The 27,418-nt window shown below is 46.3% G+C and overlaps 1 protein-coding gene across 1 annotated transcript; it reads right to left on the reverse strand.

Annotated features, from left to right (window-relative positions):
- Nucleotides 1–1,429: 1,429 nt before the first annotated feature.
- TMEM272 (transmembrane protein 272) lies at nt 1,430–24,844 on the reverse strand. The gene is made up of 5 exons (XM_052785649.1): nt 24,555–24,844; nt 20,871–20,950; nt 13,681–13,740; nt 7,219–7,301; nt 1,430–3,034 (listed from the first exon to the last, which is right to left on the reverse strand). Exons 2-5 carry the CDS (start codon nt 20,926–20,928, stop codon nt 2,672–2,674), a joined length of 564 nt encoding a protein of 187 aa, XP_052641609.1. The 5' UTR covers nt 20,929–20,950; nt 24,555–24,844; the 3' UTR covers nt 1,430–2,671.
- Between the last annotated feature and the right edge of the window lie 2,574 nt (nt 24,845–27,418).

Consider the following 27,418-nt stretch of genomic DNA (forward strand, 5'->3'; position numbering starts at 1 on the left):
TCAGTCAGTCTTAGCACCCTGTGAATGAGACATAGGCCTCAGGTTTACTGTTGTGTAGCTGAAGTTTGATGAAACATTGCACATCTGCTGAGCTGCGGTAACTATGCTCACATAGGCACACAGAAAATGCAAGGCAACATGACTTAGCTTACATCTCCTCCAGGCTGAACTAAAATCCCCTCATATTTGCTCAGATAGGAGCACACACATCGTCACTTGCTGCAAGGTCACTGGATGTGCAGTGACATGGGAATCAGTTCAGACTTAATCAGGAGTATGAGCCCTTAGTTCTTTGTGATCGAGAATGATTCTAGCAGTATTTTGCAAGAACGGGGGAGTTTGTACTAGAGTCCTATGGGTGGGGTGTGTGTACCTACTTCCTTGTTAAATTTCTTTTGCATTATCAACAGAGTATAATTTTTTTTTTATGCCTGTTCCAAGCTTTTGGGTAAAGTTCATGTGTAATGATAAACAGATGCTTTGTTGCATTTGTGTGATGGATGGAGTTATGCCTGCTGATAGGCAATTTCTTAAACACTTCGGCATCTTAATGAATGAAAGATGCTCTCCACTAAAGGTAAAATCACTCAGATCAGTTCAGAAGTGAACACTGAAATCCAGGAGCCCAAGGGCTGAGCCAGTGAAGTATTTGGGGTGGGAAGGAGGAATTCTAGCATTCCACCATTGGCAGCAGTTATGTTCCAGAAATGTGTAGTACCTTTAAAGAGGCAGTGGAGAGCGTGGGGTGGAGCAGCTCTTGGGAAAACACAGCCTGTGATTTCTCCCAGACATAATCTGAGGCCCATGAATAAAAGGAAAGATTTCCATTGGTTATATGTCCCTGCATACAACTGTGCATGGCCTAAGTCAGCCAGCAGCGTTAGTAATTCCCATTCCATGGATTTCTGAGCAGGGACAGCCTGACTGTGACTTCTCTTGAGTGGCTGCTGCAGAGCAGAGGGATGCTACACTGATGCTTCCCTCTTGTCAGATTATTTCACTCTTTATCCTACCTTCTTTCTAAGATTAGTTTTCTGGAAATAAATAATTCTTAAAGCCAGGGCCTGAATTAAAATCCTTATGGACCAAATGCACTCTTAGTTACCTATACAATAGCCCCTGAGATAAATGTTCATGGTTGAAGACGGGTGGTTCCCACAGATGTTACACTATGTTCAGCCTCAGTCCCAGGAAGGGTGGTTGAGCACAGCCTGTACAGCCGTGGCATATTGTTGAGGTTCTTTTACAGATCTCACCCTTCCACAGGCATCATATAACTCTTTTAGGTTTCTCTAAAACATAGGTTTCAGCTGTGTGGGTTTTAACAGGAAAAATACCCCAAACACACATCCTCTTCCTGTGCCTGGGGCCACCCTCATGCTTGTATAGAGGGGAGCCCCTCCATTTTGACCATATTAACAGAAGCACATAAAAGCAGAAGCAGAAAGAGCACTTTTACACTGCATTCATTAACACATGAAAAAACAATCTACCAGGACCAGGCTTGTTCCATTACATGTCACAAAACAATTGTCTCTGTGCATGCTGGTGCTTTTAAAGCTGACGCTGCTGTTGACTTAAAAGCTGTTTGTGTTACATCTGTCTATTAAGCATAGATTTCCATATGTACAGCGCCAAGGTGAACAAATCAAACATACACTCACACCACAACCAGAGAACTGCTGTAGTGAACACATCCACTTGAAATTCTCACATCCCTGCCCATGTCTTATTACTGTGTTTTATATTTAAAATACCAACATAACATGGGTTTTTCTATGAACTCGATCACAATGGTTTGACCAAGAATGACCATCTTTGTGTTGGTGTGGTACTGACAAATTACGGCTATACAAAAAGTGGAGAAGAGGAGTCTCCCCAGACTGGGGAATGTTGAGCCCTGGTTAAAGCACTGATCTGATACTCAGTAGCTCGGTTCCTTGTTCTACCAAAGGCTTGCAAAGTGGCCTTGGCTCAGTTTGGATGTATTTGATATATATGGATATATTCAGGCTATCTGTTCTAGCACCAAAGTTAGATATAGACGCTTTCTAATCCAAGTTCAGAAGAGACCTGGGGGCCATATTCAGGCTGCCTTTTATACATGCTTGTATCATTATCATAGCTACTTACTGGCTGGTCTAACAGTGGCCTGAATAGCTCTCTGGTGAGCATCTAAGTTACTGTTAAAGTCCATGGGCCCTGCAAGGTGGTCTGAATACAGCCCTTTATCTCTTTGTCTCAGCTCCCTCACCTGTAATGCAGGGACAGTAACATACCTCAGCAAGGCTACGGAGATGTTCGGATCCCAGTGAAGAGGGCTACTTTTAGAGGCAAAGATGTACCATGCTGAAACAACATAAGGGAACCTGGTTTTAGAGGAGTTTGGTGTCTGCAAGAGCTTACTCCAGGTAGAATATCCAAGAGTTAGAAAAGGGATGTAGAAGTTAGCAAGAGTGCACCCTGGCATCTGTAGCAGCAATTTTACATTGACTATGCTGTATTCCAGCTTAGCTATTTCCAGATGGCACTGTATTTTACAATTTCCTCTTGCAGTTGACTGCTATCATACATATATATAGTACAACAAAGATGTACACAAGGGTGAATTATTGCCTGTTCTTTGTTGTATACTCTTTCCCAAACATCTGGGGCTTTATTTATGTGGCATTTAGTCTTCCTCAGAAGAGTACCTTTGCCTGGAAAAGCAATATATGCAGCAGCTACAAAAGATAAGGAGAAAGAGAACAGTATGGCTAATAATGAGGACACCGACAGCAAAAATGTACAGGGTTTTGTCACAGTAATCCTGAGGCTGATGGAAAGGTGGGATGAAATTTGGCAGGTACACAGAAAAAACCCAGTAGTTCCCAAGAATGAACCAGAGAAAGAGGAAAAGGCTGAGGGTTAGATGGATGTAGTACTTGTGAGCATTCTGCCTCCAGGGATATTCGTCGTCGTCATCATCATCAATCACAACAGACTTGGAAAGCAGCTGCCTCATCCTGGTTGAGTCGTACAGCAGGAGAGTCACCTGGAGGCATTGGGGGAGAAAAAGGAATAAGTGAATTGGCTGTGGAAAATCTGAACACCTTCTGGCCACTGCCAGTCTTTGGGCCAAATTAAAATTGGTTGTGGGAAAATCATGTAAAAGAAAGCTGAGGAGCCACAAATGAGGCAGATCCTGCTGGAAAATAATGCATTTTTTTCCCTACAGTTTATTCACCGGTGAGATTTAGGCCAGACATTGGAAAAAACTTGCCAATGGTAAGGATGGAAAGGCACAAGAACAGATTGTGTAGGGAGATGGCAGCAGCTCCCACGCTGGAGGCTTTTGAGAACAGATTAGAGTAACTGCTAAATGACTTAAGTAGAGTAGTTCCTGCCTTGTAGTGGGTGGATTTGTCTCTCCTAACTCTATTTTCCATGGCTATATAGGTGAGTCAGCTTAAATAAAATTATGAAGGATCTAGACTTTGACCTAAACCCCAGATAAATTTCTTCAGATACTTGGAATGATTCTGTTAAGTTTTCTTCAATGAAGTGTCATTTTCTCAGATTGCTCCATTCCTGCCTTCAGTCAGAACCAGCAGAGAAATAGGTGGAATACTGTGATACCATGAGGTTAGGAAGGTCTGGTCTACAGGGAAATGCAGTAGGACTCATCAGCAATGCTTAGAAGATTTCTAGTTTAGTCTTGGCAATACAAGGTATGTAGGTAAGTTGACTGCAGTGCAGAGAAGCTTTCAAATTTCTGTCCCCTAAATGACTTTCTTAATTTGGGTAGATTTATATGAGAGGTACATACTGGGCCCAACAAGGATTTGGGCCAAACATTGTGAAACCTGTGTTACCTGGCTACACCTGAAACACTTGGCCCAGTCCTCAAGGCACTAGCTGTTGTAATTGGAGCTCCTCTTTTTAGGTACTGAGGTTCCTGTGCAAGCCTCCCTGCAGCGAGCTGTGTCTTTGGGGAAGGGACTCGGAGACACCCACTGAGCAGGAACCTGCCTCGGCCAACCAGGAATGAAATTCAGAGGGAAAGGTAAAAGATGTGGATTTATAAGTGGCTATGGGGAGGGGCGTACTGTCCAAGCAGGGTTCTCAGCCATATTCTCTTTCCCAGATTTATATTCTGTCCTCATTTTTCTGCTTGAAATGAGAGAGAGGAGCACCCCTCATTTTATGCTCTCCCTTCTCCATTAGTCAGTGATTAATGGTGAGAACACTGGCTAAGGAAAACCCATTTGGGTATATGTTCTTCCTGGTTCAGATTTTAGTCCCTGTGCCCTGTTTTCTAGAGGCAAGGCTTAGCAGGAGGATCCAGGACAACCTGGGAAGAGGATTTTCTTGCTCTTCCCTGTAAGACTGTTCAATTATGTATAAATAATTAAATATTTGTTCACAAAACCAGCTGTTTTTCTAGCCCAGATGTTGGTACCAGTTTGCGAGAAACGAAGATTAAAGTCCCAGCAGCAACATAGGCAAAGAAAATGGTGTTTCCACTCTATGTCTCACAGCCAGCTGAGCACTCAAACTGGTAGGCTTGTTCAAACCAGCAGAGCATCTTCTCAGGTGAACATTTATTTTAGGCAGGCAGGCTCATGACACACAGGAGGGATAAACCTACGTGGCCAGTGGGTCTGAGGTTTCTGCATGGGGACCTGTGGCTTGACCTGAAGCTCTGTGCAGCTCGTTAGCTTTGAGGTCAGCCCAGCACACAGGCAGCTGCTTGTACTCAAGCTTCACTGAGCTCAGCAATGGGAATGGGGTTAAATGGCAGATGAGCATTGGTTTTGAGGAAGTCAGAGAAACCTCCTAGGGGGATTTATGGATCTCAACTCCATCTAACCAGTTCATGGAAAGTGCATTTAATTCTTATGTATAGTGCCTTGCCAAGCTGTGATTGAAGCAAATTCTGGCAGTTGCTCACATTGTTAATAACTGCTGAATATACATTTATGGAGCAGCATGACATGAATTCAGCAGGCCTCTCCAGATGCTGTAGAATGGTTCAGTTGCCTTGGTGAACACCTGTAGGTTAGCATTGCCTTTTAAAAGACTGGAGGTGGTAAAGAGACTGATGAGGAGCCTGCAGATCTGTAGAGATCTGGGCCAGAAGGACTTGCCATTAAATTATGTTCATCACAGGACAACGTTCATTCAGAGTCCATCCTATACCCATTCTCTGACCTTTTAACTTTCAGAGGTCAAGCAAAGGTACTGCTCAGTGAAGTCGGTGCAGTCTGATGAACATAACAGAGGGCAGATTTGAGACGGGTGGTATTTGGCTACAGATCAAGCACTATGAGATGACACATGAGTTAGGCCAATCAAATTCTGACCAAATGTATTGCCAGACTGCAAAATAGGCAGTCCTGCTGTCAGCTGAAGCCAAATTCAAGCCATTATTTGACATCAGCAGGAATATTAACTGACCCACTTACCATCTTATTTAGGGTGAGAAAAACTGACTTTAAACCGGAAATAGCTAAGAAACAGTCAACATTTTTGATGAAGGCTTCAATTCATTAGCATGAAAATTTCCTTTCAATTGTGCTCTAATCTTTTCTAAACTATTATTAAATGAGCCTTTGATTATACAGATAAGTCCACTGGTGTGATCGAATGACTAAGCATTTGCCAGTAGAACTCATAGAATAGCAAATTCCTTATAACAAGATGAAGCACTTCCTTTTTTTCTCCATTTACTTATTTACTGACCAAAGGTCCTTGGGGGAATGATTCATATCCCAATGCTGTACTGCAGTTTGGTTACCACTGTGAAAGAGTGCAGGGGATGCAGAGACCTGCGGAGGAATATTATTTCCCCCTTCTTTCTCTCCTGGCAAAGAAAAGGGGCTAGAAACATGATCAAAGGGGACCGTAGCTAGCTGCTGTCTGTGGCATCTGCTGGTTGCAATATGCAGTGCTGTCAAGACGGAGACTAGCAGGTTCCCTTTCAAGGGACAGGCTGCCTGTACTGAAACATTAGGCCACAACCTGTCAGGTCTATCCTGTCTGCTCTGCTGGTGCTGGCCTCCTGGGAAGGTAGGCTGGGTGCTGGTTTGCTGCTGCCCCTGTTAGCTATGCAGGACAGCCAATGCTACCAGTGCAGACATTCTCTCCAGCAGCAGCACTTGCTGGTTTTAGCCCTTCGTGCCTCAGCGTTGCAATTCCAAAGCTTTTCCTTCACATCTGCCCCTTTTCCTTCCTTTGGCAGGAACATCATTGGGACAGCAAAAAAAACCAGTTTTGCCTAATCCTGCTGAGAAGCCTTAAAGTAGCTCTGCAGTCTGTTGTGACAAGCCTCTTCATGCCCACTAGCAGCCAGTTAACACTGTCTGCAAAGAGACTGTCAGAACGGGGTGATCCTTTACCCTAGAGTCAACGCCGAGTTATAGCTTTATCGTAGCCAGGGTGTAACACAGATATAGGGGTGTCTCTACTTGTCAAGCTGCCAGGCTCTGGCTCAGTGGAGATGTAAGTGAGCACAGTCCCCTACAAGAGAGGTAGCGTGGTTAGAAAATGCTGTGCCTAGATTAATAGGCCCTGCTGTGATGCAAGGATATATTTACTCTGGAAGGAAGCCATGCTGCTGTGTAGTCATTGCTTCTGGCCAAGTCAGAGTGGGAGTGAATTGAACTTGTGAAGGACTATGTACAAACACCTGTAGTTCTATAGTATTCCCAAAGCTAGGAGAGTAACTTCACTTTTTGTCCAGCCTGTGTGTCTGAAAACGAAGGAGAAAACTCTGGCAGGCTTGGAGGACTGCTTGTGGAAATAGGACCCCATTTACCACAGGCACCCATGTTATATAGTCATTTAAAGGCCAGGTTGGATGGGGCTTTGAGCAACCTGGTCTAGTGGAAGGTGTCCCTGCCCGTGGCAGGGGGGTTGGAACTACATGATCTTTAAGGTCCCTTCCAACCCAAACCATTCTATGATTCTATGATTTCCCTCAGTAGGGATGGTAGCACAGATGCTGTGAGGTAGGAGAAAGTCACAGCACAATGTGTGGGACAATGCTGAATGCTGAACTCATTAGCGTCTCACTTGACTGATGGGTGCTTTAGGTGCTGGAACAAGCACAGTTCAGTCCCGGTAGCTCTATTCAGTACTGCATGCACATAGCTGTCTGGAGCCATCATTATGTCTTAACTAGCAAGTCAAAGTCTAGTCACACAAAATATTTTTCACACACAGAAGGCACATTACCTTTAAGCTGCCAATCACGCCACCCACCAACAGATATAATGGAATTAGTGGCTGAACTGGGCAATCTTCCAAAAACTTCATTCCTGAACAGCAAAAATTAATGTTTGTTATCTCAAGTGATCAAATAGTGCAACAAGCTGTACAGTGAAAATTAAAGATGCTGTAAGTGAAGTGCAGTGCTTAGACCCAAGACTTTTATCCAGTGTCTATCGAAATGGGGGCTGAATTAAAGGGGGTTTGCATCTCCCACTACAGGAGTGAGGGCCATGAACAAACAAAAAGCAGGAGAAGGAAGAGAGAGAGTAAAGGTAGCAACAGCATTACTGTTGTTCTGGCATTACCGATTGGAGCCACGTACACAGGTCATTAGCTTCAGCCACTCTGTCTTTGTTAAATGAATGATTGACTGAGCTGGACAGGAAATTTTCATCAGCAGTAGAAAATTCATTGAAAATCAAAACCGTTTGTGAAAAGAAGGAATTCTGATAAGATTCTCCCAGGCCTTTCCTGCTCATTAGCTCCTGTGAGTGTGGCATGTTCCGAGTTAGATGCCTCAAAGCTTGGGAGCCAGTGCCCGTGGGAGCGCCTGGAACCGTTTTAGCTTCCCAGGCAGCTGATAGGGAACCGCAGAAGCTCAAGTTCCCAGGCTGTTTGGGTTGCTGGAGCTAAAAGCATTGGTTGTTATGGAGCCGGGGATCCTGGCAACCCTCAAATCTACTGCTAGAAAGAGAAAGCTGGGTAAGTTTTTGGGAAGGGAGTGTATGGCAGTATAAGGATGTTGCTGGCAGTAGACACTGAAGCTTGTGATACAGGTCTGTGGCAGTGAGACTCATCTGTCCAAATATAGATGTCTGCAATGCAGGCATCCATATCTGAACTAGTTTCCTAGACTCTCTTTATAGTCAATAGGGAGGAATAGACACTTGTAAAATTCAATTCATCTCATCCTAAGATAGGCATTTAAAATAGGTCAGATGAGTTGGGCCCTGAAAGTGCCTCTTTCTCTCCATGGCTATACAAGGAATCTAGACAGCCAGCTGCAGATTTCTAAAGTTAGCTGAGATGAATCCCCTGCCCAAGTCTCTAACCCAGTGGCATCTTTAGTCAATTTTAAACTGTTCATTACACTGTAATTTTATTGTTATTGATACCATGTTTCAGGGCTTCTACTGATCAGTTGCAGAGGACAGAAAGTATTTTCTGTTTTCTTCTTGTTGTATAAGTTGTTTTCAAGGAGAAATTTTGACTTTTCTCTGAATAATTGGGGTTATCTAGATGCAGGATACTGAGCAATGTGCTGGTCTTAGTGCTAAACATCTCTCAGGTGGAACGTCTTGCCTCCATGTTCAGAACTACACCGAACAGGAGGGATCAGGAAAGAAGTACCAGTGGTTTGGTTTGGGATTTTTGCCGCCTTCTGTAGCTGTAATCCTCTTCATCTTGACAATTTGCCCACCAAATCCACTGCTATTGTTGGTTCAGAACACTGCTGATGTCCTGAACCTCTCCTGCGCTCTTTGCGTAGCATAATACAGGTGTTCCGAATTGTGGTTGCTTGCTATAGACCTGACATCAGTCATAGGATACAGGGCAGTGTTTTGTGATCTGCTGCATGTAAGGGCTGGGGAGTCCAGTGGACTTTTCTACACTAAGTATTTACTACCAGCCTTCTCATAATTGAAAAGGGCTGGACTTAGGTGGATTTGGACTCTCTCCCTTTTTGTGCCCTATTGCAAGACTGTAATTTTTTGTCCATTTTGCCACTATGTAACACTGAGACCCGCTCAGACTCCCAAATTTACAGGAGTGGGCAGCAGGGAAATCATCACGAATTATATCATTTTCAGAAAGCAGCTGCCAGGGTTTCCAGAGTCCTTGGCCCTGTAATAGCCTGCCACAAAAGCAGCTGGCCAGGGATCTCGGGAAATATATTTCAGTTTAGGAACCTAGGCAGTTGCTATTTCCAGTGCGTTACTGAGATTTTTATTTGAGGCCAAAAAAATATAATCAAGAAAACATGCCAATTTGTTTTCATGGAGCTATGATTCTAATTCCCAGACAAATCTATTATGGAGTCCTGTCATATATGTAACATGACAGCAGTCAGTCTTGGGAAGGATTTGAATGACAGGCAGTGGTACTCTGTAGGTTTTGGGGGAGTATTGCAGGCAGATATGACAGCAAAAGAGGAGGTGAAACGGGGTAATACAGTAGTAACTTAAAAAATACAGCACTATGGGTGAATCGGAACTATGGACCTACTCTTGACAGATGGTCACTGATATTTGTTACAGTGAAATCTAGGCACACACATCATGTGCCAATCAATTCACACACAGCATGTGCCTGATTTATTTGGGAACTCCAAAACTAGTAGGAGAGCATCAGTGCTAGCTCTTCTTTCCCATGATCACCAGATATGTTTTCCTTTGACTGTTAATGATGGGATATATGGACCATGAGAGATCAAAGCTGTGCTTGTAGTGCAATTCTCCCTGCAAGCCAGAGCTGTCTGTGGTTTAGAGTGAAGAGCAATTGAACTTGCCCATGACACAGACCAGTGCATGAGTCCAAATGAATAAACCAGCAACATTTGCAAGATCAGACACAGCAAGGATGTCCAACGGCTTGCACAGTGTCCAAAGCTAAAAAAGAGGTGGGAGGCTTGGGGAAGCAGAGGTACTTGCACATTTTACCTCTCGGCTACCAGAGAACAACACTGCAGTGGGATTCAGGACACAAGTGGAAAGACCACTCGCGAGTGATCAGGATATGAGCTTCTCTAAGGACACTGTTTTGGGCAGTGTTGTGGCATGGCCCACAACGGATCACTGCTAACCATGTGTCCTTGTGACTCACGATTATCCATGAGATGAGGGGTCAGGAGGAATGAAAGCCAATACAGCACTGGCCTCATTTTAGCTGCTTTGCTCTTCTCAGGTAGCTGAAAATGGCTGAAGTGCATCCCATAGTAAAGGAGGGCCGCTGTACAGCAAGGCTAATCTGGTGTCTGGTGCCCGCTCCCCACCTTCTCTTCTAATAGGAGGCAGAGAACACAACATGTGAGGCCATTTTCAGTTGTTCCTAGTGGATGACTGCAGCTGCCATCCCTTAACGCAGACCTCCGTTGTGCCCTGGACTGTGGGCTTTACGCTAGGATCTAGGTGCTGCACAGGATTTATCTCAAAGGAATTGCTTCTGGGCACCATTTTACCAGAAAACATATCAGCAAATCAGAGGAAACTCACAGAAATGGTGAGTGGCTGAAGGACAGAAACGCAAGATAAGGTTATGTTAACAACAACTGCTAAAGAACAAGACTGGCTCCCACATAAAGGTACAGAGTATGAGAATAGGTTTCAGACAACTATCAGGAGCACTTGAGAGTTGAGGAATTATTTGGTGTAGATATGAGCATGAGGAGTATTACTGGGTTAAATTTGGACAGGGGAAAATTTAGACTGCCTATTGTGAAAACGATGTCATCAGCTTTCAAATGTGATTTAGCTACCCCTGGGGAACACTGTGTATAAAGGTAGTCTGGACAACATACAAGACTGTGTTATTGGGAGCAATCCTTTACTGTCCCAGAAACTAAAAAAAAATTCTCAAAAAAAGACTATGAGGTCCTTCCATAGCTCGCTCAATTTTTGGAGTGGTTAGTGAAAAAAGGGGATCATCTCTACCAGTAAAAGTTAGAAAGCTGCTAAGCAGTCTGTAGCTTAAATGATGTCACAAGTCTGGAGCTTGGAATATTTGCTGAGTCCTTTTCATGTATCTTGACTTACACTGTGATTTACAGTACTACCAAATTTTAAAAGTGTATAATGTTAGTATGTAATTATTACCAGAGCTACCAGTTATTCATCTCTGAGTTTTAACAAATATTATTATAATTTATTTGTTCACATTTGAAAATATCTCACAGTTTTCCTCCGCAGAAACCAAGAGCCAAAGTGACAGGATGCACACCAGCAAGTTATTCTCTGAGATCATGGTAACAGAATGTTACCAGAAAATCAGAGGCTTTTGCTTGGATAATAAATATCTGCATTTTCCTTGACATTTCATTTTCCTAAAAATACCTTTGCAGATATGTAGCTGCAGGAAACCAATATCCTCTGACAACACTATATTACAGTGACATTATCTCTTAATTTCAGTAAGTTGTGAAAAAAAAGAGCTCTGTGTCTGATGCAGGAGATACCCAGAGCTCCAGGCTAATATCTTACCGTACACTTTCCACTTCTCACTGATCTTAAAGATACTATGAAATATTCCTAGGAAATTATATTTATAAGTGGTCAGATTCCAGCCCTGGATTCATTTCCAGAAGGCTGGCTGTCAATATGCATGCAAGCTGTACCACACTTTGAATTATACCTTCCCACCCCTGTTCCACAGCTCAGGCGTATTCAGCCTGGGGAAAAGCTAAAGCTAAAATCCTCTTAAGGGATAAATAGCAATTTTAAGTCATGGATAAGCATAAGAGCCTAAGTGTTGAGATGTAACAGTTCAGTCCATTTCCCTACTTCCTAATTGCTCCTTAATCCCTCATTAGAACTCCCTAATTCCTAATTAGGACGTCCTAATCAGAATCCTACCCCAGTCATCACTGGTACTCGGAAGGCACCACATAAAGGAAGCAGCACCAACCTTTAGCTGAACACTTTTTTTGTGGGTTTGGCCAACTATATATGCCAACAGGCTATGTGTCCCGACTCCCTTAGAAGACATCTCATCTCTATGCAGACACCTAAAAGAGGGTATGGGACTTTCGCTGTCAGAAACACCCATTTCTCTTAACTGCCTGCAAGGGCAACACATGGCACTTCTTAGCTTGGTTACAGATGCATACAGTCCCAATCTAGGTGGAATGCATCTTGCCCACAGCATCTGCATGTAGAATTCATTTGCACCATCTTTCACGAGTAATGAGGCAGAAGGTGAACAACTTCTCAAGGACACCCATCTGGAATGATTGTAAGGGCTCTTGAGGACAGGACTTAAAATTCAAAGCGATCTGGGTACACGGGAAAAAGACATCCAAAATCTACGAGGTGACAGCTGATAAAAGCTGAACACTGTGTATAGAAGAGAAAACTTCAACGTAAATAAAAAATGAGAAATGTCTGATAGGGAGCAGCACTGCCAAAAACCATCTGGGCTTCCAATGCACCATAAACTAAATTGGAGCCAATGAGCTGGTGCACAGAGAACATCTTTCATTTTGAGGTGTGTTTACAGGAATCCTGCATGTTAGACAGAGGAGCTAATTATTCTGCACTGCTCATTCCTCAGGTCTCAGCTGGAGTCCTGTGTTCCATCTTTTTTTTTTTTTAGGGGAAAAAAAATAGTTACATTGGCCAGAAGCCAAAGGAGGGAGGCAAAAATGCAAAAAAAAAAGCTACAGAAACAGTGACCTGTGAGGTCGGGATGAAAGAAGTAGGTTTTTGAGATCTCTGGAAAAAGATAGAAGATGGAGTAGGGTTATAATAGCAGCCTTCAAACAGTTCAAAGGTTCTCTTGAGTAGGACGATGACCAATCTGTCTTTGTGACCACGATGGGTAGGACAGGCTGTAATCTCTTTAACTTGCTATAGAGAAGATTTAGGTTGGATATGGGGAAAAATATTTTTTCTGTGAGAGCAATAAAATGCTGAAATAGGCTCCTTGGGAAGCCATGGAATTTCCTTGAGCAAGGGCAAGTCAGACATCTGTCAGGGATGCTGTGAGCATGCAAGCCTGTCTGAAGGTGGAGGTGGGCTGGTGTCTACCAGTGTTTCTCAAGTGGGGGTCGCAACCCATGTGGAGGATGTGAAAGACCCAAAGGGAGCAATGAAGTGTTAGAAAATGCTCAGTTTAAAAAAAAAAAAAATCTATGTTAATGGTAAGGAAAAGGTGATGCTTAGGAAAAGAAGAGCCTTATGCAGTTTAAAAATGTATAAAATTCTGCAGCTCAAAGGATTTTCCTTTCCTTTCTTAAATATTTGATCTTGAAATGCTACTCACAAACCCAGCCTTTGGGGGGTTATACAGAGACACATCAGCCAAAAACCAGGTCTCACTTTCAAAAAGGTGGAGAAATAGCAGCCTAGACCATCTCTTCTTCCCTTCCAGCCCTACACTTCCAAGACTTTCACAATGCAGTTAGTACAGAGGGATCCCAATCAATGAAATCTTCTTGTGTCGGATTCTAAGCTTCCTCCCACAGACAGAGCCCTGTATTGAGGTAAGACACACTGGAGGGGTATTTAAGACAAATAAGGTCAGAATACAAGCAGCGCTTCCTCTCCGCCATGCAGTGTGGGCTGGGATTCTGCCTGACGCTAAAGTACCAACCCAGAGGTTTAACAGTTGGAAACTTTAAGTTTTCCAACTCCTTTCTCCCACCAGATGTGTTAACCTGCCACACAGTGCTGGCAAGTTCCTATCTGTAAATTGCTTTAGTAGTCAACTTACCTATAAAAGTCATGGACAGTGGTAAGGCAAGGAAAGCGAGAAGCCCAAATATAAAGCATGCTGTGAATGAGAAAAGAAAGACAGCGTTATTGGGGCTGGTTGAAGTTTAGAGACCAGCAATTCCATCCAATGCTTTACAGATGGTGTTTATCTATAAAGTTGTGTAGTGAGAAATGCAGTGCACTCGATGGGGTGGGAATATGGTGTTTATGGTGCAACATTTGAGGTGCTGGGACCAGCAAGTGGTTTATCACTCTCCCAGAGCTCAAGCTTCCATTTTTCAACTCATATATTGTTAGTCCTTGTATCAGTGGAAGAGCAATGAGAGACACAAACTGCTTTTGTGGCTACTACTTCCAGCTGTCTTATTGCAAGGGCAAGGACTCAGCCACTGCTGCCTTAGCCTGCATCAGCTTCAGAGGCACTGCCAGGTGACTCTGCAGTAACAAGTAACTTTGCATCAGCTAATCCATGGCAACTGATGAGCCGTATCTGTTTGCTAAGCAAATAGCAGCTTTAATGCTATTCCACTTAGTTTTCACTGATAGCTAAATAAACTGTCTTTATTGCAGATGTGATTAGTTTCTGGCTGGTCTAACTCCCTGACCCAGCTCAGCTCATGAACACGAAGGCAGCAGCCCCGCTACAAGGAGTGGGACTTGTCATTGGGCTCGATCAGCTTAAGCTGCATGGAAGGATGCTCTTGGGGGTGCACGCAGACTGTTCCCGCAGACGAGTGGATCCGAGGTGCTTAGTTACTCCCCAGGGAGCTGCTGGTGTATCTGAGCCCTGATATTTTCCCAGCACAGCCTGATGCTGCAGAGGATGAATGCTTACCTTTGCAGAAAGTGAGAAACAATAGTCAAGAACAGTGTGAGCAGCCTGTTTTAGAAGAGCTGTCACCTCTGTGCCTAATCATGAACACTTGGCAATATTAAAGTGAAACGCTGCCCTGCAAAATGAGAGTAAAACATAATGAGGATATTCTCTGGCGAGCGTCCCTGCAGAGCCCTTCTGCAAATGGCTCAATCTGCAAGTAGATGCCTAAGGAGGCAAAAGGGTGGTAAGCGGAGGTGGGCAGAGATTGCAGAGGGGCTGAGAAGGGCATGGATAAGAAAAGGAGTAGGATGTCTCCTTGGAGGCTTACGAAAAAAAGCAAGCATTCAGGGCTGGTTTGGGACCAGCCTTTCCCCAGGCAAACTGTGTCACGCGGTTCCCCATGCCAGAGAACTGCAACCTCTGCAAGGCGAATGGCATCCTCCTCGCCGCGCAGGAGCGGGGACACTGCCAGCACCCCACGTACAGTGCCACTCCGAGAAACTCTGCAGCACTGCCCAAACGTCACCCTCAGGGTGCCTTAGAGAAAACGGGAAACATCGTTGCTTCCATTTTACGGAAGGAGAAACTGAGACAGAGTACATAGGAGCGGCATCAAAATTCAGAGCAGATCCACCAGGCTTTCTGACTTGCAGACACTTTTCATGGGAACTCACCATCCCCCACGCACTGCTCGTGTTTTCTCCGCAGAGAACGAGGATCTTACACTTCAGCGCTTGAGAGACATCCTTCTTTCTCAGAAGTAGCATGTTTGTTATCTCTATGAATTGGTAGAGACTGAAGATATTTTGAGCTGAAGAAAGCACTTCTGTTCCTTTGTGCCACCCCTCCTCCTCTCCCGGTCTGCCGGTCTCTCACACACACACATTTTTGCTCAGGATCTCCTATCTCTTGAATGCTGCACAGTACAGAAATTCTTCCTCTACTTGAATAGTGCCCTACACTTGACTAAGCTCTTTCAAATGCTGACAGCCTCTCATTAGAACAACTCAGCCTAGAGCCTCCCTTTTCACCACATGTCACATCTCATGCTAAGTCCTCTTGCTGTTACATTATCTAGACTATTATTTTCACATTTGGATGTTATGTTATTGTAGCTGAGTTAGGCTTCCAACACACCTGCATCACCTGCAAATAGTGCCCACAGCCTGGGCAACTCATTTATCTGGTATCCAAATGAGTGCAGTTCGGGTCTGCAGGAGTTGCAGCAGTCGCAGAAGTCCTGTCATCGCAGCGCAGCTCCCAGAGCAGCATCACCCCTCATAGCCGCCTCTTGTTTCTGCCCTTGCTGCACGGGCAAGTACTCAGGAGCCCGGCAGGAGAAGGCATCATGTCATTTCTTAATCCTGCAGCACACGGTCTGTCTGACCCCCCGGGGAGGGACGCTGCGGTAAGCTCTGTAAAAGGCTCCGGGGGGGCCCCGTGTATACGTGGGGCTGTGCATCTGGTACACAGGTGTCCGTGGTTGCTTGTGTCTAGCATCTACCCAATAGCTTGATTTTGGAGGGGAGAAATGGGAGGTAGGGACCACTGGGAGCTCAAGAGAAAAAGATAATGGTTCATTAATTCCCCTCCCAAAGCAGTCGCTGGGAATGTATTTACTCATTATCTCCCCATTCAGCTACAGCCTCTTAGGTCTTGAATTGGAGGGGCAGATGCATAGTCTGGGAAGGCTTCCAGATCCATGTTTAACAAAGTGAGACTCTCAACAATTGACTACACAACTGGCAGGGCTCCGCAGCCGCTCTCAATGCCGCTAGCAGCACTAAAGACTGTTTTCCCCAAAACGTGTGGGGTTTTCACAGAAATGCCGCTCAGTCGGGACACATGCACTCTCCGCCTGGATTTGTCTGGGTTGTGCTGCCCCGTTCTGGTCCAAAGACAAATTGCTCAAGAAAATGGTATTTGCCGCAGGGTAGCACAGCTCTGCAGAGAGGATGCTGCGATCTGTGCAGTTTCACATGTGGGGCTTGTGATATTTTTAAGTCGGTGATATCACCTCACAGGCTGGTCAGAGAAGCCCCTGGACCCATTCCTAGCAAAAGTAGCAAAAAAAGGGCTGGTAGTCTCTAAAAACACAAGAGGGTGAGGAAAGTGTTTCCAGGCATGGCTCAGAAGGACATCTCCTCCGTGAAACTGGTGTCAGGGCAGCGGGCAGGAGAGCCCCATGCTCTGTACTGCCAGGGTGGCAATGTGATGGGGCACTGGTAAAGTCCTGCTTTGGGAGGCATTAGCGAGCGAGTCCTGACGTGCCGGGAAATGGGAGAAGGGAAGAGCTCATGTCTGGGATCACAACAGAGGAAGAGAGCGAGAGGCTCTATATCTGGCATGTTCCTTGAAATCTGTGGGCACAAAAGTCAGATCAGTGGGTGCAGATTTTGTGTCTCCTGCCCAGCAGGATGGCCAGTTGATATAAATCTCTTATTTAGCTGAGTTTCTCCTGCCAGGGTCTCCCCACGGAAGTAAGCAAACTCGAAATCACTGTTAATGTTATGGCTGTACGTCATGGTCTCTCTTCTATCTGACGCCTGAGCCATTACATCTTCCATAGCCATGCCCCTGGACTGCAGCTCTCCTCCCCTCCCTCTGCTGCTCCCTTATGCTGGTCCCCAGTTATCTGCCTGGCCTCAGGGCACGCAGCAGCTGAGTTGTCCTCTGGCGCGTGGGACGGATCTGGAGGCAGTATTGGACGTGACACCAATTCACCTGTGGGCTCGTCAGACTTGATTTTGCTGCCATGATTTTTCCAAGCACCTGGAAGTTTCAAATGAGCTCAGGCTGTCCCTGTTTACTTTGAAGATAGAAAAAAGTTTCTTTCTTTTCAGGTAAGACAAGTCCTCACGGGATTTTCAGAAGTGATTTATGAGTATAAATTTCAACCTACCCACTCTTCTTAGGTAGTACGCTAATACAGCTGTAGTGCAACCTACTCAGTAGAGTGTGTGACAAGCTCTCTGATAATAAATACAGGAATAAATGAAGTGTTGTGTACATTAACATCACTCCCAAATGCTGTTTGTTCTACAGCCTGTCAGGCTCCTGATAAAAAAGGATTTTTTTTTTTTCCTAAAATGAGATGCTACCAGCTTCCAAACAAATTCAGCAGTTACTCCAGGATTTATCTGCGTGAGCAAGCTGAGGAGCAAAACTCTGGGTGTAAACTCACGGTACTCCCTTCGGATGCCCCGTGGGAACGCTGCTCTGAAGGGGGCTGACTCCCAGCAGTCTGGATGGGAGCAAATTCAGGTCAGCTGGCCCGGCCCGAGGACTGATCGTGCCCTGAGGCAGATGCAGGTGGTAGCACAGTAGTTTAGCAAGCAGTGTCACGGTGGGCTGTACAGCAGCACAGACGTTGGTGGTGTAACAGGCTGGAGTGCAGACGGGGAGCAGATATTTTCATCCATGTTTTATTTCTTCACAGTATCTGCAGGCATCCCCTGCAGTATTGATAGGGACTTGGAGCAAAGAAAGGATGCGGTGTGTGTGGATGCTGCAGTGGCAAAGCAAGTCTCAATGGATCTCTGTGGGGAACCAGCTCCCAAAAGGTCGTGCGTTTTACAGACCAGGGACGAGTCTGCCCGTGGGTTTGGTAGCTGTGGATACCGCATGTCTTTCTGGGCTTTTGAGTGACAGGAAAGTGTCACTCCATCAGATGGGATATGCAGAAAAGGTTTGAATGAACTAACTTTGAAGGAAAAGAATTAAATCTATTCAGCTTGGCTAGCCAATGGCCAAGTGAGAGAAAATAACAGCAAGGTTTGAGCACTCAAAAAAGAACCTCTGAAGGATCCATAGAGCTACGAAGGTAGAGACATGAGATAAACTTGAGCAGAAATGAAGATTGCTCTGTCCATGAGGCTAAGTGCCACAGCAAGGAGATGGAATAGTCTCTGGGGATGAATGGCAGGAATCCCACCCCGGGGTGATTTAGTCCCTGGACCAAACTAGATAGTCAGCAGCTGGAGGATTCAGTGTAAGGAGCAGCCGTTCCCATGGAGGTCTCCAGCCCCAGTGCAAAGCATCCATAGGAGGCAGGGGAAGTGTGATAAAACAGACGCGCAGACCAAATCCAAGCTCAGGGCCACCAGCTGTTTGCTGCACGCCATCACTGTTTGCTTAGACAAGGTTGCGTTACTGTGAAATAGTACCTTAGGACACAGATGAGCTATGCCAGCATCACACCACCTAAAATGTAAGTTCCAGGTTCCAGCACTGGCAGCAGCAATGCTGCTGTCATCAGACATGGTGTGGAATAAGGAGGTGCCAGAAATCTGGGAACCTTCAAATTGGGGAGGATGTAGATATGGATGTACGTGCTTTCAGGGTTAGGCAATATTGCAGAGTGGCTTGTCTGAATTTTATGCCATGCCGCTAGCTACTGAACTACAATTATGCCATGGTCTAGGTTCTGGATTTGGCCCCTTGTGATTAATTTCCAGATGTACTTTTAAAACAAGATTTAGGCATTACATAAAGAGCCACCAGTTTGCTTTGCAATAGACCCAGGGTAGTGGATTAGCCTTCTTTTTTTTTTTGGTCAGTTAGTTAAAGACTGCCCTAATGTTCTGAACTTAAATTGCTGTACCAAGAATGAAAAGAATTTAAATGATGCTGCACAGGTAGGTTGACTTTTTGGAGTAATTTCAATATCAGGAGACCATAGGTACAAATGTGGGGCTGTGCTGAAATGATCTTTGAAAAATATACACAGGATGATGAGAAAAAGTGAAATTAAGTGTCACTGCACTTCAGGAGGGTTTGCATTTTAATGAACAGAAAATCAATTTTGGATGCACTAGCTGATCCATAGCTAAAGCTGAGTTGATTTTGAACTCAAATGTAATGAAAACCTAAAGATAATGAGTTTCCTGGAACAGTATTTCTGAGTTGCCTTACACATGGGTAACTTTGTGGGTACCCCATAGGGTGCTCCTGGTGTAAGAGAGCATAGATGAGATCAGAACTACCCCTTTTCTTTCAAAAAAATTTCAGAAAGATCATTTATTTTCTCTGTCATCATTAAAGTCCCAGAGGCAATTTAATACCAACAGGGAACCGTGACATTTTGCTTGTAACCAGTAGGAACAAAAATCAGAGAAAATACCACTTTTGCCTTTTTTTGTTGTGATATTCACCAACGGGCCCAAATTCCCCCCTGCAGGGTGCGAGGGAACCCACGCCAGCCCAGTCCTGCTCCCCGGGGCTCATTGGGGTGTAATGAGAGCACCTCGTCGGGGTGTAATGAGTGCGTGTTCATCACTCCCCAGCCCTCCTTTCCCCGGGGCAAAGATGAGCCCAAACAAGTGGGCCAGAAAATGTCCTCTCCTTCCCTGCCTGTGCCTGGTTCCTGCGGGTGGGCCTGGTTTGAACCCAGGGCAGGGCTGTCTGTCCCCCCGGCTTGGTTTTCTCTGAAGGGTTGTAAGGCAGCAAGCAGTTAAGGTGCTTAATCATTAATAAAAGTTCGTTCTGAACTTTGAGAGCTTAAGTGAAGCCAAAAGCAGGAATATAAAAGACCCCAAGGTAACGGCCCTAGACTGGCAAATGCAGCAATTAGTGTGTGTGAAGTATCAATTACGGTGAGTGGTCAAAGGGTTTTCTTCTCATATTCGAGTTGAATTAGAAATTGCTACTGCCTAGAAGTGAAAGCAAAAGGCACTTGCAGCTCGGAGTGAAAAGGAGATGCAGTCGGCGGGAGGAAGATGCTTGGATTTTAACCTCCTGCCAACAACGCTGCTTCCCTGGTCTTACAAAAACCCACCCCTGAAGACTATTTCTCCCGTACCTCTCCATCCAGCTTGTACGGCCCCCAGCTCCAAATGTCTCTGGGTGAAAAGGGGGCTATTCCTGACCATGTTCTGTCCCTGACCTCGCGTCCCCGCGTCAGCACGCAGGCTGGCAGCAGTTTTGCTTTGCGGGAATTGCTCCTGGGGGGGTTCAGTCCCAGGCTGGCCGAGCTGCTCTTTACCAGGTGGTTTTCCCTGCAGGTATTTCTGCTGGACTACATGTAAGGTAAAACCTGAACCAGGAGACAAACACACTATATTGCTTAGGTTGTCTGCTGCAGCCCATATTTAGGTACTTAGTGGTGTTTGTATTTGTTTGAAATTTTACACTGGTCTGCTCTAATCCCAATACTGTGGCAGGCAGGTGCTGTCGGGGTAGAGTTACTATTGTGTGCTCCATCAGCGCCCAAAATTGCCTAGGAAAGGAAATACCTCAGGAAGAAGGGAAGAAAAGGAAACTTCAGTGGAAGATTCAGGTGGGACTTGGTATCGTCTTAATTCCCTTGTATACTTGCCTTAGCGACAGGGCTGCTTAAATACAGAAGGTGATTACCATGAGAACTGCCTTACCATTGCTGGCAATTTTAGATATGCACCGGTGGCAGGCTTTCTCCAGGCCGGCAGTCATTGTGAAGAAACTTTTCGGGTGTCTGTGGGGATACAGAAATGAATATGGTTATGAAAAGTGAACTTACTAAATACCTTGACTCAGAGTCACTCACACACTTTGTCAGGCTTTCCCTGCCCTCAAAGAACTCAAAGCGTCCACAAATCCAGCCAGCAGCATGGCATACCCAGAGTCAGGTAAGCTTTGGGCTTTGGGCTTGCCCGCTGGTGATGCTAGAGCTTTGGGGTCACAGGAAGGCTGGGGGAGAAGTATGAATGCTGTCTTCCTGAAAACTATGAAAGGTTCTATCTTGACTTTGATTGGAGTTGGGGCAGGATGAAGTGTATTTAACTGTTATGAGAAAACGCAGTGAAATGGGTAAGGTTCACTACACAAACCTCTGCAAAAGTTATTTAGCAAGCAAAAATGAATTAAAGGGGAGGAGAGAGGATGAAAATAGTTGTAAGATCGAGGAGGATTCTGAAGAGGAATGTAGAATAAAAACTGCGAACCACAGGGAGCCCAGAACAAGATGCCTTTGATAAAATAGTAGCTGGATTAGAAAGTAGCTCTTTGTAAAGAAGAATTTTTATGAGGTGGGGTGAGGGATGAGCAAACAGCTAGGCATCCAAGGCCTGGGCGTCAGACAGCACCAGACAGTTAAGTAGCATCCAGCGTCAATGGAAGTGTGGAAAGCTCACAGACACACACACACGCTCCAAGCCTCAGACCAGGGTCACCACAGGTCTACCACCGACACACTGGGTGACAGGTGAAGGTGTGTGCGGAGGAGGCTGGGACGGGGCGAGCTGCCTTTCTGCACATCCCTCAAATTAACCTCTTTAAATTTCCTAATGACTAACGGGCAATATTTTAAGCTTAGCCTCATTCTGTTCTAAGCTGACATGAAACCCACCCCAGCGGGATTGCTCATCATGCAATGCTGAGCCCATCCTGCCCTACTAGGGACCACAGGGCCCCAGACACATCTTGAAAATAAAGATAGACTTGTACCACCCAGCCGACACGTGGCCATACCCCCTCCATAGCCTGTCTGAGCCCTACCAGATGTGGCTGAGCACATCTGGCTGTCTCCTGGGAGCCTGCTTTCTCCTGCAAGCCCAGAGACCCATCAGCTGCAGCAGCACAGGACCCTCTGCTGCCATGGGGAATGGGATGGGGTTTGCTCCTTGCACATCGGCGTTGCAGTTTCTATCTCCTGGCAGTGACGGCAGGAATAGAGGCAGGTCTGGCTTTACCTGTTGGTGAGCAGTCAAGCAAGTAGCAGGCACTGAGGCTTTCGCGGACATCCCACCGTGTCAGTAACCCATGCTGAGACACTTGCCTGTAGCAGCCAGCCACCAACATATATATGTCTAGGTTTCTAGTGTGCATCATCACATCAGGCGTCTCGTGAATTTTAGCTCTCCTTCTCCAGCCCTCGTCTTCATACTATGCCACAAGCCTCATTTGATGGGTGGTACTGCTGTAATAAGCCTTGCAAATCCCAGTGGATATCTCCATCAGTACTGAACGATGGACTGGAATGGATTCCATAGGAGTGCCTGACCTCTGGGGAGTGCATGCTCCTTCTCCCAGCCACCAAACCTTCTTCAGAAGAGCAAGTACTCTGCAGCCTTTGGGCTGCAACTATTGACAAATATTTTAGGGAAGAAAATGAGCACTGTTGCATGCTCAGGGAAAATAGGAAGGAGGAAGGGAAACTGGCAGTTTCCACAACCAAACGACACATTCATTTTAAACTTTAAAACTTTTGGTGCAGATTTGTTCCTAGAAAGTGCACAAACAGGCATTCATTTTGAGTATGCCATTGGCTGCTGACAAATATGTTCTAAATTATGCAGAGATCAGTAATATTAGTCTTTATATAAATGTTCACAACTAGAATTACTTTTACAGCAGTAATTCTTACAGAAACCATGTTAACAAAACCAATGCCATGTTAAAAATTGGTTGAATACCAAATTCTCTTGAGCAGAATTGCGTGTGGCTGGGAATGCTGTATTTCCATAAGCAGAGGGTAAAAACATATGTTTTGTCTAAATTTACTGTTATTTTACACTAAAGGAAAAAAGACAAACTGAAGGAGGACTCAGTATCTGGGAGCATGTCACCATCTAGTGATGGAGCCCAGAAATGACTGTGAATCAGAGCTCTGTGTGTGCAGTTTTAACAGGTAAGCTAAAGAAAGCAAATTCATGATGGCTGCACACAAACGTGTTCACACAAGGACACAGCACACATCACCACCAGGCAATGGTTTCAATCCCTCCTCAGATATTGGTTTTGACTCCTACAGGACTGGCAAATCCCTCAGAGAAGTCATTATGTTTGCTGGCTAAATAGGTGTTGCCCCTTTCCCCCAGCCCTTCGGTGATTCTGCAGAAGCTGCTGTGGGTGTTAAAGATCAATAATTTCCTGTGTGCCAGTGCGTGAGGGTGCTAAAGTGCAATTCAGCAGCCAGGCAGCTGGGGAACAGTTTTGTTCCCCAGCTGAAATAGGGAAACGATTGCTGAAACTCGTAGGAAACGGCAAGCGGTGGCATGCAAAGGCAGGGTGGATGTCCTGCCGCACAGTGCCCGCTCCCGGTTTGCTGGTGAGTTGGGAAAGTCACAGGCGAAACGGAAAACTCAGCCACCACTAGAAAAAAAAAGTTAAAGACCAAAGCCAACTTCTGGACCTCCTCCCGTTAGTCCTCCCCTGGGGTCATCTCCCTGAGGTGAAGGGACCTGCTCTTGGGTTACAAGGGCCAGCAAGGTGGGGGACGAGTTTCTGAGCCCCTCGCAGGAGGCTGGGGCCTCTCCACATAGCCGCTTTTCGGGGTGGCAGGTTGCAACCCAGCCCCAGCAGAGCCCCAGCATCCCCGTGCCTCCCCCAGCCTGTCCGGCACGTCCCCGTTCCGTGCCCGCTCGGCCAGCGGCCGGTGGCCAGGTTTGCCCCAGCGTGCTGGCTGCTGCCCGCCTGGCACTCGTGCCGTGTCCCGCACGGCCGACTTCTGCTGTAAGTCAGTTCCCTGTCCCTGGCAAGCAGCAGCGATAAGTGTCTGCAGCGCAGACCCTCCATCCCAGTTCCTTTGCTGTATTTCAGCCAGTTTTAGCTTTGAACTATTTTTCTGGTCGTTATTCTCACCCTAAATGTTTAAGTAACACGAGTCAAAAGAAGAGGAGCGCCGACCGGCTGGCGCATCCCTGACCCACGGCGAAGCGGAAAGGCAGCTTCACGCTGGCCCCACCACCCATCGGCCCAAACAAGAGCCACCTCCGCGCTTGTCCCACGGCGTTCAGTCCTCTCAGACCGAGCTCTGCCCTCTCCCAGCTTCAGGTGCCCCACTCTGCACTGGGGAACACAACAGGCAGAGTCGCTGGGGCTTCCTAAGACCCCGGTTCCCACTCAGCGACTGCTGGGGGGGTTCTGCTGGGACACGGTGGGTGCACATGGGCCAGCAAGCCCCTCTGGAGCAAGGTCTCTTCTCTAAAGACTGCTAGAGGTAATGGTTTCTTTTTTATTTTTCTAAAATAGTCAGAGCAAAGTCCTCTTCCAGAGCCGATTTCTTCCTAACGAGCCACAAAGCCCCATACTAGCTTTTACCCCGGCACATCGCCCACTTCCCAGCAAATCCCTCTTACCTGAGGGTGCGGTGGGTGCCAAATCCGTTCACCTGCGCCCGTGGGAGACCGGGCAGAGGAACCGCAAAATCCAGCCTTCAGCAACAGCCGGCTGGGAGAGTCGTCTCCGGTGGGACCCCGGAGCCACACTCGGCTCCCGGGGACCCTGCCCATGAGCAGTGGGGTGCAGCGGGGGCTCACCGGCTTCTATTTCTCCTGGCCGGCCACTAGCCCACCGCTCGGCAGCAGCACCGTGGGAGCTGTGGGATGCGGGAGCGCTCGCCGGCAGAGCCCATCCTCACTAGTTTCCCCACTCCCACGGCTGGCTGGAACCACAGCCCACCCTGCGCCATTTCAGGGTGTCAGCAGGGGGAAGCAAAGGACCCCACATATCTGTGACTGTACTGGAGGAAAAAAAAAAAGAAGTTTCTTTTGCGAAGTCTTTTCTTTTGGAAAAAATAAATAAATATTAATTTATTCAGAAATCAGTAGTGAGTGGTAAGTACTTGGTTTGTTCTTCGTGCAATTTCCCCCCCTTCCTATCGATGCAGTTGATAGAGCTCCTTGCAAACTGCCACGTATATAACCTTAAGCGTTGGCTAGTTTATATGTCTTGTGTCATCCTGGCAGAGGTCTATTTGCTAGGTCACCTTCCCATCAGCAGGTGACAGTTTGGTATCTCGGGTCTAATTGTAGGTGTGGCATCATTTTCTGGAAAGCTCTTTTTTCTGTACGAGAGAAAGTGGGTTTGAGGGAGAGCACCTCTGCAGGAGGAGTGACAGCATTAATAAGGATTGACGTGTATTTTGAATCCTTTTGGAAGGGCCCCACAAAGAAAGAAAAGGTTACCTGCTGCGTTAGTCACCGGCAGGGAGCTGACAAAGCTCCGGCTCAGGAGGAACAATTCTGCCTTCAGCTGTCAGGTTTGCGCAGTTCACCGCCAATATCATTCCTGGTGCTAAAGGTCTCGCATTAAGAAAGGGGCATCCACGCTGGGGTCAGCCAAGGGGAGGAAAATGATGGGGTTTGACGGCTAACTTTGCACACTGCTGGGTTAGCAAAACATCTGTGCATGTGCACAAACACAAGCACATGCTGGTTTTTCTACTCTCCATGCTTTTCCCTGCTGCATGGCCACATGCGCTGGAAAACGCACTGACCCCATGGTTATGTGACTGCCTGTTTTCCAGAGCCTAGCAGAGTGACAGGGGTGAAATACCGAGCTCTTTCCTGCTGTTTCATCCCCTGGATGCTCCTGTTCGGAGCACAGGTAACACCAGGCAGCAGAGAAGCTTGTACCACACCTGCAGCGCTGCCTGCCCCATGCCTGCTCGGTCCAAACTAAGGTTTTAAACATAGAAAACGTAGTGCAATTGAAGCCTTTGCTTTTCTGGTTTGGCCCTTTAGGTCACATCTTTTGTACACAACGTGAGGCCTCAGAGGGGCTGTGTGGCTCAGGGAGACCCGCTGCAGGGTGCGGCACTGTAGGAAGACCACCAAATGTTATTAGATTTTTTTGATAAAATGGTGAGAAATACCATCACTGAAAGCAATGGATCCAAAAAGAGGTCCAGCCTCCCACACTGACAGCTTGGCACTTCCATGAGCCATCAGCTCCACGTGAAGAGGTATCAGCAACTCCTAGGGAAGGTGGTAGATGCAGAATGTGGGGCGGCAGCGAATGCAGAACAGGGTAAAATCCCAGATAGAGCTGATTCTGCAGCTATAAAGCAAGATAATTTCAGAGAGCAAAAGAGGAATTTTGCTAGTGTGTCTTCAGGTCCAAGGCTGGAAGCCTGGAAAGTTTTGCTTGAGGAAGTTTGGCAGCGAAGCAAAGGGTGAGACTATGGATTTTATTCATTGCACTTAAGCAAGGGTTTATTTGAGCACTTAAACAGGGAGCCCAGCTCTTCTGTATAGTCAGTGAAGGGAGCAGGGACACACTTCTGGAAGACGCTGATGCTGTCCACTGGTGCTGGAAGAGACACAGCAGGAAGAGACTGAGACACGCCAGCCGAGTGGCCAAACCACACAGCTTGGCTTTATGTGGCCCTAGTTCTTTGCTACAGCCTAATAAAGCTCCTTCTTTCAGCGGAGAAAGCCGCTCTTCCCACGGTTGTTCCCAGGCCGGTGCCTGGCATGGGACATGAACCAGGATTTCAGTTATCTCCGATGTCCCTGCCTTCTGTCGGGGTGCTTTCTCTCGCCCTCCGCAAAGCTCTGAGGCAAGTTTTGGGTTGCCTGTGACCACTGAGGTCATGCCACGGTGGTCAGTCGCCCGTTCGGTGGCCTTCTAGCCTGTGTGCTGGTCTCCTTGTGACTGCCGAGGTCCCTGGGCTGAGCCGGGCAGAGGGACGCTGCCACGCTGCCACCAAAAGCACAAGCCAGAGCACGGTCTCCTCAAACACCAGCCCCCTCTCAGACCAGGAGGGACTTCTACATCCCCCCCACAACACACATTTGGGATCCTTTCACCAGGTGCCTTTTTTCGGAAGCAGTTGCACCTTGCCATGGATTTTCCTGGCTACTTAATGATTAGCGTGGAGAGGGAAAGGGCCCTGTAGCGATGCTGTCTTTCCTTTTCCGTTTGTGTTTATTTTCAGTTTATTTTCACCCTCCAAAAAGGGTGAGTACTTTTGCCACAGGGCTTTCTCCTAACTTGATGACTTAGAAGTCAAAATCAACATGAAAACAGTCCCCCATCTCCTATGTTATTTTGTTCTTTTCAGATTGGAAGAGTCTGACTGTTTTCTTAAATGCTGCATGTAATCAGGAATCTTCTTGTATTGAATCAGGAATTTTCTTGTATTGAAATATAAACAACCCATGGGAAAGAAATTCAGTGTACATTTCATTTCTTCCATTGTTCAAGGCAAAAAAAGTGT

This window comes from Harpia harpyja, chromosome 4 (assembly GCF_026419915.1).
Source record: "Harpia harpyja isolate bHarHar1 chromosome 4, bHarHar1 primary haplotype, whole genome shotgun sequence".
NCBI lineage: Eukaryota > Metazoa > Chordata > Aves > Accipitriformes > Accipitridae > Harpia > Harpia harpyja.